General features: G+C 41.1%; 1 protein-coding gene and 1 long non-coding RNA gene across 3 annotated transcripts in view; one reads left to right on the forward strand and one right to left on the reverse strand.

Annotated features, from left to right (window-relative positions):
• Fshr (follicle stimulating hormone receptor) overlaps nucleotides 1-16,865 on the forward strand; it is a 151,367-nt gene that overhangs the window by 100,251 nt on the left and 34,251 nt on the right. For both annotated transcript variants that reach the window (XM_015479471.2, XM_048804409.1), the window contains exons 3-4: nucleotides 3,124-3,198; nucleotides 5,548-5,622. In XM_015479471.2, the coding sequence (XP_015334957.1) occupies nucleotides 3,124-3,198; nucleotides 5,548-5,622 (150 nt within the window). The remainder of the gene's footprint in view (nucleotides 1-3,123; nucleotides 3,199-5,547; nucleotides 5,623-16,865) is intronic.
• On the reverse strand, nucleotides 9,524-16,739 carry LOC125617174. The gene is made up of 2 exons (XR_007348075.1): nucleotides 16,612-16,739; nucleotides 9,524-10,307 (listed from the first exon to the last, which is right to left on the reverse strand). It is a non-coding gene; the product is annotated as an uncharacterized LOC125617174 (long non-coding RNA).

Consider the following 16,865-nt stretch of genomic DNA (forward strand, 5'->3'; position numbering starts at 1 on the left):
ATAATGGTGGGTGAATTAATATCACTCTGGTCCAGGTTGAAACTTTATGCTGGCCTTGACTACATACTACAAATAATCATTTACTCCCTAATGTTCTCCCTACTGGAAAACACAGCACCCCACTCCTTTTCCTAATGGACTTGTGTTGTGTATGAATACCACTCCACTGAAGAGAAGAATGTAAACCTAAAGGAGAGTGTCATAATTCCCTGAAATCCACTCCAGAGAGCATGCCCTCACAATCCCTAGGACCTTATGTAAGCACATTCTCCCCTCCATCATGCCAACAAGGAATCTCATGTATGCAAGGAGCCTTTAAAATCATCTTCTCTAATCCCCAATCAAATGCCTTATAAATCCTTCACTGCCCAGTCCTTTCCCCTCCTTTCTCTTCTGTGGCTTCCCTGTCAATTCAAGGACTTTGTCTAACAGGCAAAGGGGCTGGGGAGGCAGTACCACAGAGAAGGAGGGATAGAGGCATCCCTCTATTAGTTAACAGCTCAAATACTTGTGTATGTTCCTTGTGTGTTGTGTATTAAAAGATAACAATAAAACGCCCTGGGACAGAAGCCTAAGTCATAGACAAGCTAGGCTTGGTTGTCATTTGCTGGAGTTGGACATGTTGCCAACAAAAAGGGCATAAAATAGTACCACAGACAGACTTTATCTCCTCTGCAGTTTACCAGATGCCATTCATAGGACTGAAGACACTTCCTTCACCCACCATCAGCCATTTGTCCACCTACCTATCATTTATTGAGCCCTAAATGCAAAATAGTTCACCACTAATTGCTGAGATATAAAGAGGAATATGATATCACCTAGGAATCCAAAGTCAGGTTGGGACATTAAAAAAATAAATAAATAAAAAGAAGGGAGAGCAGGTAGGAGGAGAGGGAGGAAAGAAAGAAGCAATGACTAAACAATGTGGGAACTGCTTTAACTGAGGGGAAAAAAAAAAGTTTTGTAATGACAAAGAAAAGGTTTCCAGAGAGAACATAGATATTTTTTAAACTAAATAATTCACTCCACTTGAATGGATGTCCTCAGACTGCTGGTCATGCTTTCTGTATCCACTTAGGGATATACATGTTGGGAAAAAGTCTGGCAGGATATTATTATTCCCCTGAAAAACCTTGCAATTCCAAGGATGGTCTTGAGACTTGAGCCGTAAGAAAAGCAGACCCTCAGGTTCCATTCGCGGTCTTCACCATGGGAATTAGCATTCTGGCAAGGTCCCCAGGTGACTGGTGCTGTGCTAATGACTGAGAAGCTCCATCCTAGAAGATAAGGAGAGCTTTAGCTCTGGGAACAAGCCTTCGGCAGAGCTTCTGTCCTGAAGGACATAGGTCCCTTGCACTGTTCTTGAAAGGACTTGGCAAATCATCTCACCTATCCCCTCATTTTCCAATGAAGAATCCAAGGTTCAGAAACGCAGAGTGTACAGGAGGCAATGTGTGAGCCCTGATGCCAGCCAGAGTAGGTTCTGCAAATAGGCAGGGCCATTGACTTACACCAAAATGCCAAATTCACAGGCATGTCCAAAGGATTGGAGAGGAGGTATGTAAAGTGACTGATAAATAGTTAACACCCAATAAAAGGTAACAGAAATGGAGACAAAACTGGATTAAACTGGAATGAGAACTCTGAATTTCCCAGTAAAGCACTTTCCATGGCTACACCCTGTGTCTGTTCCCCCAACCAAGGACAAAGGTGCCCTGCTGCCAACCCAACCATCCTTCCTGTGTCTGAAGTTGAGACTCTAAAATACCTTCTGAACTATTTAAATTAGAAGTGCTTCTTGATTGCTTTAATATTTTCTAGTTTATTTGAACCAAAAAAAGAAAAGAAAAATCCAGGTAAGTGAACTCTCAATAGATGAATGCAGGTAAAGAGAAATGTCCTATATAGAAATAGTACAATGAATGGTGACTAAATCTATGGCTAATTGTTAGTGAGCCTGGAAATAGCTCCTGGAAATAGAATATGGCGTCACTTCTGCTTAAACCCTGCTTTCCACCATGCTTGTATTTTCAACCCATGCAACTCCTTCCCTCGCACCTTTAGATGTTCAAACAAATGTCTTTTCCATGCTATCATAGAATATGAGAAGATTTTGTCACACAAATTGTCTTCTCTCTCACAGGGTTTGTGGAGAAGGGCCCTGCCACCACGGGTTGACAAGTCCCAGGTGTCTCCAGTCCTCTCACTGAGATGGCTGCTATTCACTGTCTCACTCGCCCTCCCTCCATCCAGCCTCTCCCTTCCCTGCCCTGCAGGACTTTTCCTGAGCCTTTCTAGAACTCTCAGCTAAATCCCAGGCCAGCAGACAGGCTTATGCTTCAGCCAGTTTGGATGCACACTGCCTGTGCGAGTCCCTGAGACACTCAGCAGCGGCATTAAAACTGCCTGAGCGTCTTCTCAGGGGGCCTAATAATAGCACGTTCCATCTGCGAGCCGCTTTATAAATATTAACTGATTAAGCCGCCCTCTGTCCTCATAAGCTCTGGGCTTCCATGTTGTAGACTTGATTCTCCACTGCCTTCAAGTTACTCCAGGAGACAAAAAGCTGGGACCTGAAGGATCTTTTCTGGGTATTTTAGACCAAGACATAAATAATGTCAAAGACCTTGTGATCAAAACTTCCACTAGGGTAAAGGCATGGAGGTGAAAAGATTGAAATCTATGTTTGAAGAGACCAAATCAAAGTTCTCATTTTCTAAAGCCAGATTAACAGAGAGAAGATTCGACCCCATGGTCTAGGGCATGGTCATTGAAATACAACCACAGGTCAAAGCAGCCTACCACCTGTTCGTATGAATAAAGGTTTATTGGTATCCCGTCGGGCCATTTATTTGCCATCTATGACTTCTCTTTTCCTCTCAGGGCTTCAGGCTCTATATCTGCACACTATACAATCTCTAAATTGCCCCCCTGCTTTGAACTCCTTCTCCCATTTTTCTGTAACTCTTAGCATCTAGTACATTTTGTTCCATTATTATAGCTTTCTTTGAGGACAGGAAAGGAGTTTTGTGTAGCTCATGAATCCTCCCTATGAATGCTCTAGTTGAACCCTAAAAACCTACATGGAGTATAACTGAACCTATGTTTCTTTCTCTGCAGAGAGATCTCTCAGAATGATGTCTTGGAAGTGATAGAGGCAGATGTATTCTCCAACCTGCCCAAATTACATGAAATGTAAGCAAGAAAGTTAGGGGTGGGGGGCATCTCATGGCCATTACTGGCAACAGCCTTAGCATTCTCTTGTATTCTTGGGACACTGTGACTCTGTTCTGCCTTAGATCTCTAGATTGTCATTATAAAATATGTCCAAGTCAACTGAAAATGTACAGCTCTGTCTCTTTTCCTGGTGGAAAAGAGCCCCTTTGCCTGTTAGACAAAGTCCTTGAATTGACAGGGAAGCCACAGAAGAGAAAGGAGGGGAAAGGACTGGGCAGTGAAGGATTTATAAGGCATTTGATTGGGGATTAGAGAAGATGATTTTAAAGGCTCCTTGCATACATGAGATTCCTTGTTGGCATGATGGAGGGGAGAATGTGCTTACATAAGGTCCTAGGGATTGTGAGGGCATGCTCTCTGGAGTGGATTTCAGTGAGCCTAATATCTTGGCTCACTGCCTCCCATGGTTTTTGAATTATAGACCTGAGAACCTTACCCTATGACTACGAGAATGCACCTCCATCGCATCCAAGTCCAAACATATATCCCAAATTTACTTTCTCTTGCTGACATTCCAGTTTAATAGCAATACACTGGTCCACTTCTGTTTCATTCCAGTCTATAGTTATCATAAATTAATTCATAGAATCAGTCAAATGTCAAGGCCATGAGGGAGTTTAGAGACTGACTAGTCTAAAATTTTCAAAAGTAAATTGTGCATATTGTTAGGTGTTCAAGAAAAAAAAATAAAGAAAATTATTCTATGATCAAATAAGATTAGGAAACACAGGCAAATAATACGAGTTCACTCACTAGGAAAACTTTTCAATAAGTTTTTTTATGCAAGTATACATTTGGAATCTCCAAGATGATTATGTATTAAGTGTTTCTGAACTAATGTTGCTAGAAAGGTTTCTTTCATGGAGCATTTATTAACCTCTCATAGATTCCCATGGAACACATTTAGGAAGGCCAATGAGCCCCTCTCTTCATTTTACAGATGAGGAATGAAAGGCACAGAGAAGTTGTGAGGTTTGTCTAAAGCCATTCAGCCAAATCCACAGCAGATTAAGGACTTCATCATAAATATCTTTGCTCCTTTGTATATTCTTTAAAAATAAGGATTTTAGGATCTTTCAAATACCAATAGGGGACAAAACCAAATAGAATATATGCATACATATTATATATCATCTGTTATATGTGGAAGAGTTTGATTAGGAATGACAATCAGCCTTCCCATTTTGGCAGACTTTCCCTCCCTTTTTCTTCCTCCGACCCACTTTACTTCCCACACTAATTATTCCTCATTGTTATTACCCTCATGCCTCTTCTCTTCTTCTCTCTCTGCTTAGACTTCTCTTGCCCTGGTTGGGAAAGGAGACCTGACAGGGTCTTGGAACCCATGGAGCATATCAGAGAAATGAACCAAAGGGCAGACAGCCCTCTGGACATGGTCAAGCAGACATCCCTCCACACAGTCCACTGGGAAGTGGGAGCTAATGAGATGGCTCTTTCATCTCCTCCTTGCATCGAGAGGTGCTCACCCCCATGCAACACTGACTGTGTTTAAAATAATTAATTGCCTGGTACTTGGATCCAAGCAGCTACAGGTTACTGCAACATAAAAGCTAATGAAACAGGGAGGAAGTAATTAACAAAGAGCCTCTCTGCAGATATACATTGATCCAGCAAGATGTGGACAAGATGTGTGCTCTCTGTTGAAATCCAAACATGAACATGCTCACCTCCCAACTATTGATCAGTACACAGTTCAGGCCAACACAGGGCAGAAGTCACCACATCCCAGGGGCCATGAGAGAACAGCCTCTGCTGTAGCAGGAAAGGAATCACTGGTCTATTCCCTGCTGAAGTTCATAGCTAACAACAAATAGCAACCAATAGCAATTGGGTTTTTCTTCTCAATCAGTTTTTTTTTTTTATCATTTCACCCCTATTTCTGTCTCCTCTTCCTGCCTCATTCTTTCTCCTCCTCTCCCTCTGTCATCTTCTTTACACCCTCTTTTTACCTCCTCTCTTGTCTGCAGACCAAAATTCAATTCTCCCATGTTAATATCATCACCACCCTTTTACCTTCCTCTGGCCTGGGGAGGTTTTTTCTGGTTAAAGACTCAGCTCTGCTCAGGGTGACATGACTCTGGTGGAGATCCCAAATGGTGAGCATTAAATGGGATGGGGTTAGTAGTTTGCACAGTTTAATATAACAAAAAGCACTGCAGTTTGCTCAATATTTATTGAAACAATAGATAGGTAGGCAAATGAATAGATAAATGATTTATTGATGTATTCAGCATAATATGAAAAATACTGTCTACATCACTTGCATGTACTTTCCTCTTTTTACAGTAGAATTGAAAAGGCCAACAACCTGCTGTACATCGACCCTGAGGCCTTCCAGAACCTTCCCAACCTTCGATATCTGTAAGAACTCATATACTCCACCACCATCTCTATTATCAAATTGTGTATTCTTGTTTTAGCACAATGCCCAGGTGCTACTCTGAGGCATAACGGCTTTTTATCACAGATGGGGTGGGGGGTAGAAGCAGAGGTAAGGAGGCACTTGGTGTAGATGTTAGTTTAATGAGCAAATTTCACTAATATAATTGCATTTTGTTTTTCATTTTAAAAACAGAAATAAGGGATGCCATTTGCATTAATGGGAACGTCATGCAGGCCTCTTACAAAACTCAGTCAGAATTTAGTGTTAGTGAGATGCAACCAAAATTTCTGCTATGATTCAGTTTGTGATCTTGACCTCAAAGATATTATCTCTCTTGTTTTGCATACATGTATTCCTTTCTCTGAGAGATTGCAGTGTTTCATTTGGTAAGTTTTGGTTAATAACAGATATGGTATTTATCAGTAGAGAGACCTCTGGTCTTTGAGCTCCATCCACTGGGCCTGATCTCATTGGCAAAAACACTCTGTTTCTACTCAAATGGCTTTCAAATTAGCTGAAGACTTGACAGAGCCCTGAGTGTTATGATGGGCCTCACAAAATAATAGATCAGAATCTGGATTCTAAATTTTCTGGATCCATTTTCTAGTATATCAAGTAATTAACAAAGAGCCTCTCTGCAAATATCCATTTACTAGTTACCAATCACAAGCAAGGACTTAGCTTCTCAAAATGTGTTTCCACGTCAAAAGAATGAAAATAATAATGATGCATATGTATATTTACTAACATAATAATGATACATGATCAACCACCACCTAAAGATACTTAAAGCAACAGCCATTCATTTTCTCCTGTCTGTGTGTTGGTCAGTGGAATGGTTCTACTGATCTGGACTATGTTTGCCTGACCTCAGCTAAGCTCAGTCATGCATCTGTAGTTAGCTGGCAGATGAGCTGGGGGCTGGATCCTGTGGAAGGTCTCAGTTGGAATGACTCAGCTCTCCTCCCAGTGATGCGCCTTTCCAGCAAGTTGGCATAGGCTTGTTTCCACTGCAACCCTGGGTTCCAAGAAAGACAGCTGAAGAGTGCAAGCCTCTTTGGTCCAACACCCTGAACTAGCGCATGGTCTCTTCTGATGCATTTTTGTTAGCCAAAGAAGGTCACCGAACAGTCTAGTTTACAGAGATGAAAAAATCAATGCCACTACTTGATGGAAGCATCTGCATGGTCACAATACAGCAGTGTAAATATATGGAAGGATATAGACCCGAAACCACATTTGCAATCATTTAAAGTGTTTAGAAAGTTTTCCGCAGCGCCTGTCACATCAGGTGCTCAATAAATATCATGACTTGATTTCTAAATTTTGGTCATTAAGAACTGGAGTGCACAGGTATAATAAAGGACACTGGACCATTGTGTGCATCAGCTCTCTGAATCGGGGCCGAGGAATTATTAGAAGAGTCCACATCCTGCTTTCTGAAAGGAGTCCCAGAAAGGGTCTGACAAAGAAAGAAGGCAATTTGATCCTGCGTTCATGTCGGAGGCGGGCTGGGTTCAGGGGCATACCACCCATGAAGGGCCCCCCTCTTAGAGGGTCTAACACTAGGTTCAACTCTCAGCTATCCCCATTTTGAAAGATTTAAATGTCTGAGCATTTTTAAGCAAGGGACCCTGCCTTTTTACCTTAAACTGTACTCTGCAAATTAAATAGCTAGTGTGCTCAGAAGACATGGTCTTTTTTAGGTTGAGGCTTGGGATTATGACTCCTTAAGTGAACTTTTGTTCCTTAAGGGGCAGAGACTCTCTGCAGAGGCTAACACAATAGTGGAGGAAATATGTGGTAATAGGAAAAGCATGAATCTTAGAATCAGAAAATCTGACTCTATCATATGCTAGTTGAGAATCTTAGGCCAATCACTGAACTTCTAAAATGTACGTGGATTGTATGAGCCTCAAGTGAAATTTATACATAAAAATGTTTACATATGAAAATATTTTACAAATTACCAAGTGCTAAAAGAATTAATCAGAATGATTATTTCTAGTCACCCATCTATCCTCAGGAAAATTCCTATAAATGTTGAGTAGAGTGTTATGGTGACCACTAAGACCTGTAGCTGTTACCTAGAGTGTCTGGCATGGGTTCGAAAAGAGAAGGGTGGAATACGCCTTGCACTTAATGGAGGAGCATAGAAAAGAAAGAGAAAATAAAACTATATTGGAATCCAGAACGACTGAAATCCAGATAGGACACTGACATTTATCAGTTACATACCCAGTTACCTTGTAAAACTTAGTTTCCTTATATGTAAAATGGGTGGTTATGAAAACCAAATAAGATCATGCCTATAAAAAAACACTTTGCAAAATATGCACTATAAAAACTATAAATAAATATACAAATATAAAATGATTAGTGCCTTTTACTCAGTAGATTTTCTTATTTTCTTCTTCTCTTCCTCTTTCCCTTCTTACTTCCCTCCCTCCCTTCTTCCTTGTCTCCCTTTCCTCTTACAAAATGCCTGAGAGGAATATGGGGGTACAGAGGGCCCTTCAGTAAAAGAACAAAAACACTCTATGAGGTACGAAGGAATCCCTGGGTGCACCTCAATTCACAAGCTATCACATAGGGTTAGTGTCAAGTGCCCCTGCAGAGAATAAGCTCATGAAGAAAACTGTCTCCTCACACACATTTTCATAGCCTATGAAAATGGTGGACTAGAGCTTGTAAATGAGGATTGAGGAACCACTGCAAACTTGAAACCAAAGGATCCTGTTATTGGCCAACCCCTCGTAGTCATCACCGTCCATTCTTCATAATGAGAGCCCTCAGTAAGGGAGGAACTCAGAAGGATTTGGGCAGGGAGAAAGATAGGGGGAGACAAAGCTATGCTTTGGACCTGGAAGAGGACAAAATCTGTGTCATCTGTCTTTGAGTTCCACCTCCCTTGCATATCCATTTCTCACTTTAAGTGAGTAGTCCTCAATCCCACCTGTCCCCTTTGCAGATGACAGAAAGCTGGAGGTGATTGTTTCCAGCCATAATCTAGTCCAAAAGAAGGTTATTTCTCAGAGTACTTTAAATCTACTCTCTTGCTGGGAAGAAGACTCTCCTTTAATACTCTGAAAATAATGCTATCGTCTTTGTCAGTTCTGGCTGCTATAACAGAAAACCACAGCCTGGGTAGCTTAAACAACAAATTTTGATTTCTCATGGTTCTGAAGGCTGGACATTTGATATCAGGGTATGTTCTTGGGGAGGGCCTCTTTCTGATATATAGACAGTCTTCTTCCCATGATGCCCTTATATGGAACATATATATGAAGAAAAGGAAAGATAACCATGCCTCTACTTTTTTTATGTGAATATTTATCCCATCATGAAAGACCCAACCTCACGACCTTACCTAACCCTACTCACATGTACCACCAAAATCCCCACCTCCAAATACCATCACCTTGAGGATTAGAGTTTCAAAATATAAATCTTGGGTGATACAAATATGCAGTCCATGGCAGTGATACATTCTCCACTGTACAAACTCTTTTAACATCTACTGCAATATGAATCCACTGTCAGGAAGTTGAGAAGAGGAGTAACCTATGTTAAACCTTCTCATTTCTTGCACAGACTAAACCTTTCTAAGTTGTGCATTCCTCCCTGGCATGTGCTCCGTGGTGGCCCTGGAGATTGCAATATTCTGCCTTCCAATGACACTTCTATCAGCAATACATCTATTGGGGGCTCAGACTGTAGCATTTTGAAATATTTTCTAAACTGCTAAGGAGAATCATGAAAAATTCACTGTCAGTTCTCAGTCTGAAAGATTGTATCAGGAAAACAATGCCCAGTTAAGCTTCTATCTTGTATTTGTCAACTCAGGCTGCCAGAACAAAATACCATGGACTAAGCAGCTTAAACAACAGAAGTTTATTTCAGGCCATTCTGGAGACTAGGGAATCCAGGGTCAAGTTACTGGCTGATAGGTTCTTGGCTTGCAGATGGCCACCTTTTCTCCCTGTGTCCTCAGATGCCAGAGGGAGAAAGAAAGAGAACAGAAATCAGAGATCATTCAAATGAGTGAGAATGAATGAGCAAAAACAAGTCTCTGATGTTATTCTTAATCCTATAAGATTAGAGTCCCACATGGATTACCTCACTTAAACTTAATTATCTCCCTTAGATCCTATCTCCAAATAGTTATGTTGAGATAGGACCTTAAGAACATATGAATTTTCAGGGACACAGTTCAGTCCATAGCACATCTCCACCGATGTTTGTGTCTGAGCAGCAGTCATAATAGTTTCATGATATAGCAGCCAGGTCAATGCATGGTGATTTCAGATATTCTTTGAGTTAATTAACTACTTCCTTCTAGGCAAAGAAAAATCACAAAGTGAATTAAGGAATCCAGTGAGGACCAGTAGAGGTTGTTAGGTTTTTGTTGTTGTTGTTTTGTTTTATCTTGAGCCAGAATAAATGTTTAATATCAAAGCCACCAAAGCAGGGGATTAGAAGGGGGGTGGGAGTGAGTTGCTGTTTGACTTCAGCATCCTAATTGCTGCACACACATACTCAGAAATGTCGTACTCAAGTTCTCCATGTTGATTCCATTTCATGCTGTTCATTTGATGGCACAGAATTCAAGACAACAGAAATCAGCGCTCTTCATCAATGCCTTCATGCTTCAGCGAGGAACCTGAAGTGGTTAGGAAAAAAAAAACAAAAAACCTCATGAATAAAGAAACGTTCTTTAGCAGAATACGCATCAAAGGATTCATCTGGGTGGAATTTTTACAGTCAATATTGTACTTGCCTGCAATATTTCTTTCTTTACTGCTTTGCCTTCCTGGAGCTGACCTTTTGTATATGAAAGATTATCTATTGATCTGTAAATAAGATTTACACAATATTCTCTTGCCTTTGCATTCTGTCAATGTAATTCTCAGGCAGCTGGGTGTTGCTCTTTGCTACTCAATAAACCATAGTTCCATCTTAGCAAACATGTCACACAGCTGTGTGGGCCCCACCCACAACCCCCACTGAAAACCATCTTCCACTCAGATGTGGCCCATTAGACCTCCTTATGATGCCTGATAATGGCTGCCAAGCCATCTGCTTTTTCCAACTGGAGACAATTCCAGGAGGTTTTTTACTGGTACTCTTAGCAATCCAAGCCTTTTCTTCCCCAGCCCTCAGCTAAGTCTCTCTCTCTCCCTTCTGACTTCCTCTGTTTCACGTGGTTTAGTGAAAATAATGCAAATAGCTTTTCTGATTGTAAGAGCTAAATCATTTGTTAGAGGTAGCATGGTAAAGGGACAGAGGGCAGGGACTCAAGAGACCACTTAGAGTATTGAAGAAGGACATGGACTCCAGTGCCACCTGTCTGGGCTCAGGTCTCAATTCATTCCCTTGCTAACCGTGTAAACTTGGATAGCTAGGCTAGCTCCTCTTAAGTCTCAGTTTTCCCTTCTATAGAATAGGAATGTTAGCATTGCCTGAATTATTAAATTGTATTAAAAGAGTTCAATCAAATGAACTACATAGAAAACTGACTGGCATTTTGAAAATTCTCAATGGTAGCAATTCTTATTAAATCCTGGACCCTGTCCATGACTAGGACTGCCCAAAGGAGTTCATCTTTTGAATCTAAGTTCTCTCCTCTGCTTAAAGAATGAAAGATAACAATACCTACTTTTTAAGAATGGTGCAAGTATAAGTGAGATACTGGTTGTAAAGCCTCTTGTATATCTTTGGGGCAAAATAAGTGCTTATTATTTGATGATGACAATCATTGGTGGTGGTGGTGGTGATAATGTCTCTTTCCCCTTTTAATAATTATAAGATTTTGAAGGCCTCTTTAACTGCTTCTTTTAGACAGAATACATCAACCAGCCTTTAAACAAGGAAATATATCATTTGTATTTCTCAAAGGACAAAGACATTCTTCTCATAGTACCTCTGACATATCCAGAAAGGTCTTTCCAACAAACAAAATTAAAATACCCTAAACGGTTCTAACAGAGACCTCTTTATTCTGCTTTTTAATGTTTATTTTCAATATTGTGATCTACAAGCTCATTTTCTATTCTCAAACAGATGGTTGGATAATGCTTCTTATTTGTTGATTTATGATTCAGCATTTTTATCATACTTTATCTCACTTACACATCACAGTATTCCCTGAGGTGGTCAGAGCCCTATATACTTGATATAAGAGAAGTAAACTGACCCATCTATAGTCCTTGGTTATGAGGCTTTTCTGACAGAAACATGCAATTTTCCTACAGAGTGAATCACTCTGATACTTTTGGTACTCATCCATGTTTTCCTCTCTTTAGGGGCCATAGTAAGGCTCATTTTTATAAAATATGGCAGCAAAATAAATGCTTCTTATTTGATGATGACAATCATGGTGGTGGTGGGGATAATGTCTCTTTCCACTTACCCCATGCTTGGTAGAAATGATGCTTCTCCACTTGTCCTCCATCATTTTGGACCTAAATTGGCCAATCAGTAAGAACTTATAAAATGTGAAAGAATGGATGAAACCTCTGCCCTCAAAGAGCTGGCATTCTAGTTGGGGTAGAATAAGGTAGAAATAAGATAGAAACAAGGTAGAATAATATAGCAGGAAAGTAGTGATTAACGTTTAAGGATGGCAAAAATGGCCCAGTGATAGATACAGATATCCATAGACAGCTCCCATCTAAGTGGCTCCATCTTTTATGGGAAGAAAAAGAGTATCATCAAGTAACTCCCCAAAAGTAACCTATATCTGTGGAGCTGTGTGGCACTGGCTATGGATGAGAACAGTGCCCCAGTACCCTGGATCAGACTAGCCAGGGAAAGCTTCTTGAGGGTTAGCTTAGGGAAAACTTGAGAGCATAGCTGTAACTTGAGGGATGAATATGTTTGTAAAGACAAATTTTGTGTGTGTGTGTGTGTGTGTGTGTGTGTATGAGAGAGAGAGAGAGAGAGAGAGAGAGAGAGAGAGAGAGAAAGCACTGTGTAATAGGCAGAGGATGATGAGAAGAACTGAGTCCATACTCAGTTTGTGGCAATGATTTGGACTGTAGATTTATTAGTACTAGGATGCACACTATACTCAAGGGAGAGCTGCTAAATGAAATTTGCCACAATCCAGGGCTACAGTTACGGTAGCACCAAAAAGAACAGAAAGGTATGGTTCAATGGAGGACACATTTCCAGAAAAAATAAATAAATAAATAAGAATGACTGGCATATGCTTTACCTCCAGGTCAGAAATGGATCCAAGTGACTGCACTGATTTTGCCTACTAACCTCCAGACACCCTCAAAAAACTCCCACCCCCAAGGCCTCCACTAAGCACCTCCCACTCAGAGTCATCCTGTAGATGGTACTCATCAAGAATAGAGTCATCTTACACAGAGACTGTGATTGCTGGAGGAAAAAAAAATATTAGCCATCTCCCTGGTTGTCAGTGTCATAAGTATCTAAGGATGTTGCCATGACTACGAGGAAGTCTGGGCACAATGGAGAGTATACAATTGCTTCTTTTATCAGTAACCTGTCTGGCAGATCCAACTTTCCCACTGTTGTCAACTCAAAGAAAACGTGGCCAGATTTTCCTTCTGGAACACTGATGTTCAAGGTGAGATTTCAACCTGAGCATGTCCACTCCAGGCAGGGCAAGGACTTCCTCTTGATGGTAAAGATGGTGATGACTTTATGCTGCTAACCTCTCTTGCCTGTCCAGTGTGTTTTCTCCTGCAATAACCTCAAGTCCTTTCTACCAGTGAGGAAATCATTCAATATATCGATTCACATAATGTGTTCAGGTCCTGAGATTTTTCTTCCCAGGAATATTTGCATTTGTAAAACAGGAACCTGGAAAAGGTAATATAAACTAAGAAGTTGATAATGCTGGACTCCCAGGAATAAGGGCTCCCAAGAAGAGAAAATCTCTACAGGAGTCATTCAAATAGCACATAGTTAACCATCTGTGCCACCCATTTGCATATTCTGAGCAATGTTATTTTTATAGGATACTCCTTCTTACAAGATACTTGTATCCTTATCTCTTTAATTATGAAATAAGGCCTATCTTTCTGTCATCACTAGAAATCAAATACAATTCGGGTTCAAGTCTCAGATTGGCTGAGTAAAGATCAGCTCTGCTTTCTTCCTTATTGTTAGTATCAGCCTCACACACCCATGAAGCCAGTGATGTACTAATTCCTTTAGGCTTCTACATCTGCAAAATGGAAATAATAAAATATGCTTCAAGAAGCTATAGTTCAAGGAGAAAAATGAACTCTACAGCCCTAAGATCTCCTCTAGGTGGCAAGTGCTTGGCTTCTGAACTGTGATCTACACAAATCTGGGACTCAGTGTCATTGCCTGTCCTGAGTCCAGAAAATACAGGGACAGTCCTGGGATGCATTCCTGTCATTTCAGCCCTCACAAATGAGCACACTACCTTAGCAGAGCCTGAGAGACATTAGATATGGGGATAGGTTTTAAGAGGCATACAGCACCCAGCAGCCACTGCAGCTCTCCTGGGGGGATAGATCCTTGGCAAGGCCTGCCTCAGGCACAGACAGAATGAGAGTTTGGACAGTGGGACATGAAAGGGTGTAGGGGAAAGCCTTGCTCTGTGTAAAACAAACTGCCACCTCTTGTTGCACCATTGCAACATCAGTGTTGAGAGTTTCAAAGGGCATTTTTGTCCTAGTACACTACTTAGACTTGCAGTTATCCCTGGAAGAGACCACACATCTCCTTAGGGATGAGCCAGAGGTGACTGTGGGCAGCAAAAGTAGGCAGGACATGGAGAACAGGGCAAGTGTTATGCAAGTCAATCAACTCTTTTTTCTCACCACCCCCAAGTGCTGAGGACATAGTGCTAAAGAAAACCTGATCCCCACCCTGGAGTAGTGCAGAGAAAGAAGGAAGGGCAGAGGGGCCAGAGGAGGGAAGCTCATTTTCTCTTTTAGAGCAACCTGGCTGTGATCTAGACCTTTTGGTTCTGGTTCTCACCTCAGTTTGCAATATTTATTGAAGGAGATGTATTTTCTCCCTGCTTCCAAACATTCATTCATCTCCTGTATCTTATCTTACACAATGTGTGTTCTTAGGCTGCGGGCTCCTGGAACATGCATGCTCTAGCTGAACACCCAACTGCTTGTCTTGTTTATCTGTGGAAGGATTTGCCCTCCCCAGAGCACAGCCACAGGAGGAACACATATTGGGGACTCACTAGTCAGCCAGGACCAGGGACTAAGGAATTGGCAGAAGATATCACCCCCAGAATCCACTGACACCAGATCTAGAGCAAGGGCTATGTCCAGTTCATCTTGGGCCCACACAGAATGAAAGTCTGCACACAGTAGGCCTTTATTGAGAATATGGGCCTGGCATGGGAGCCTTCTGTTTGAGTAAAGAGAGGGGAGCAGCTGCTGTTTTTAGAGAAATATCTTGGGGCGTTATGGAGTGTGAACACCAAAGTGACAAATGCTCTAAGAAAGAATATTTTCCTCTTCAGCAGACATCTCAAAAATGTTCTGCTGTAGTTTAATCACAAGCTCACCCACAGTGATCAGCCTGCAAATAATGTCTAGCTCAAGGGTTGGTGAGCTCTTCCCTTACCCACTTGGGATGTGGACATAGCAGTACTTGGAAGAGAGAACAGATGTTTGGGTGGAGACCTGCAAGGGAAGCAACTAAGCAACCCTACTGGCAAAGTTCATCCAGCACTACCCAACAGTGCCACACGGACTCAGATTCACTCAGTAAGACACCAAGGAGAAGCTCTTATCCTTATGGGACAGTTCATGAGCCCAGTTCCAGCCCTGATCCTGCTTGTGAGAATTTGCAAGCAAGTCAGAAAAAAAATAACTTCCCTGGGCCTCAAGAAAAAAATGGAGAGAAAAATCACTGCTCTGTCTTCTGTAAAGGAAAGAAGAAACAGAATAAGACAAGACAGGGTATGGGGTGCTTTTCAAGTTAAAAGTAAAAAGCAACTGCAAGGACTAGTAGTTGCACAAAGCGTTGCTGGGTAACAGGAATCAATTTAGAAAGCACTTTTGCTTTGAAATTAATTTTTTTTTTTTTTGTCTTCAAAAGCCCTGTGGAATATTTGGTGAGGGCTCCATGTTACAGATAGGAAGTTTGAGGTTCAGACATGGTGATTGAATTACCTGAGCTCAAACATTAGATTAAGAATTCTTTGGGGGCAGGAGGCCCAGGAAAACTGAGCATCTATTATGGGGCAGATTCAGAACTAGACATGTTGTTCACACAGTTTAGCTCATCTCTTCGTCTTCCAAAATGGCGAGATAGGTATTTTCCCCCATCTACAGATGAGGATTTTGAAACTCAGAGATTATATAGTTGATAGAATAGGGAAGTGAGGCCAGAAAAGTCTAACTCAACCAGTTCATTGTGCTCTCCAGCACACCATAGGCAGGGAGGTGTAGGATGTAGAAGAAAGCAAATATGGCCAGTATTCAGAGTACAATATGGTCACCTTAGTAAGACATTTGCCATTTGGATTTTGTGATCATTACCCAGGCAACACTGAAGTATAACTAAGAAATAGCTTTCTAAAAGATCTATATTGGAGATGAGTTGCAATGAAAGATGTTCAAACTGCTTAAAATATTAACTCTTTGCAATCCCCCACTATGTATTTAAAAGTTACCACTTGACACAAATTGGTGATTTGATTAAAGTCATTCTTACAACAGCATCCAAAAAGGGCCTAAAAATTTATGACTTGGCAACATTTTTAGCCATGAGCCTAAGTAGAGAGGTCTTTAGGCTTTGAAAGTTCTTATGCAGCCAGGGTGATATAATGGGAAAAGCATCATCACCTATTGGCATGGCATTGTGGTCGGGACTCAATGATTTCAATTTGTGTAAAGCATTTACAGTGGTGCTTAACATGTAGTAATAGAATAGACATGTCTTAACTATTCTTTCTGGTTCAAGTCTATAAGTTTGGAAGAGTCAGTTACCTTTTGTGAGCCTTGCTTCTCTTCTATGAAAAATGAGAGTCATAAATATGCTTGTCTTAGAAGTCCATTAGAAGCCTAGTAAGATAATATGAAATAAGTCTGTCAGGCCCAGATGCTATGCAAATAACAAGCCGGACTATCTCCAAGACAGTTTTTCCTAGGAGAGAAATCAGAAGATTTTCTGTGACTCATGTAACCAGCTTCTAAGAGTTCAGTTACTTCCAAAATAGCAGCCTCTGTTATGTGGTCACCTT

The sequence above is a fragment of the Marmota marmota genome, unplaced genomic scaffold (assembly GCF_001458135.2).
Source record: "Marmota marmota marmota unplaced genomic scaffold, marMar, whole genome shotgun sequence".
Taxonomy (NCBI): domain Eukaryota; kingdom Metazoa; phylum Chordata; class Mammalia; order Rodentia; family Sciuridae; genus Marmota; species Marmota marmota.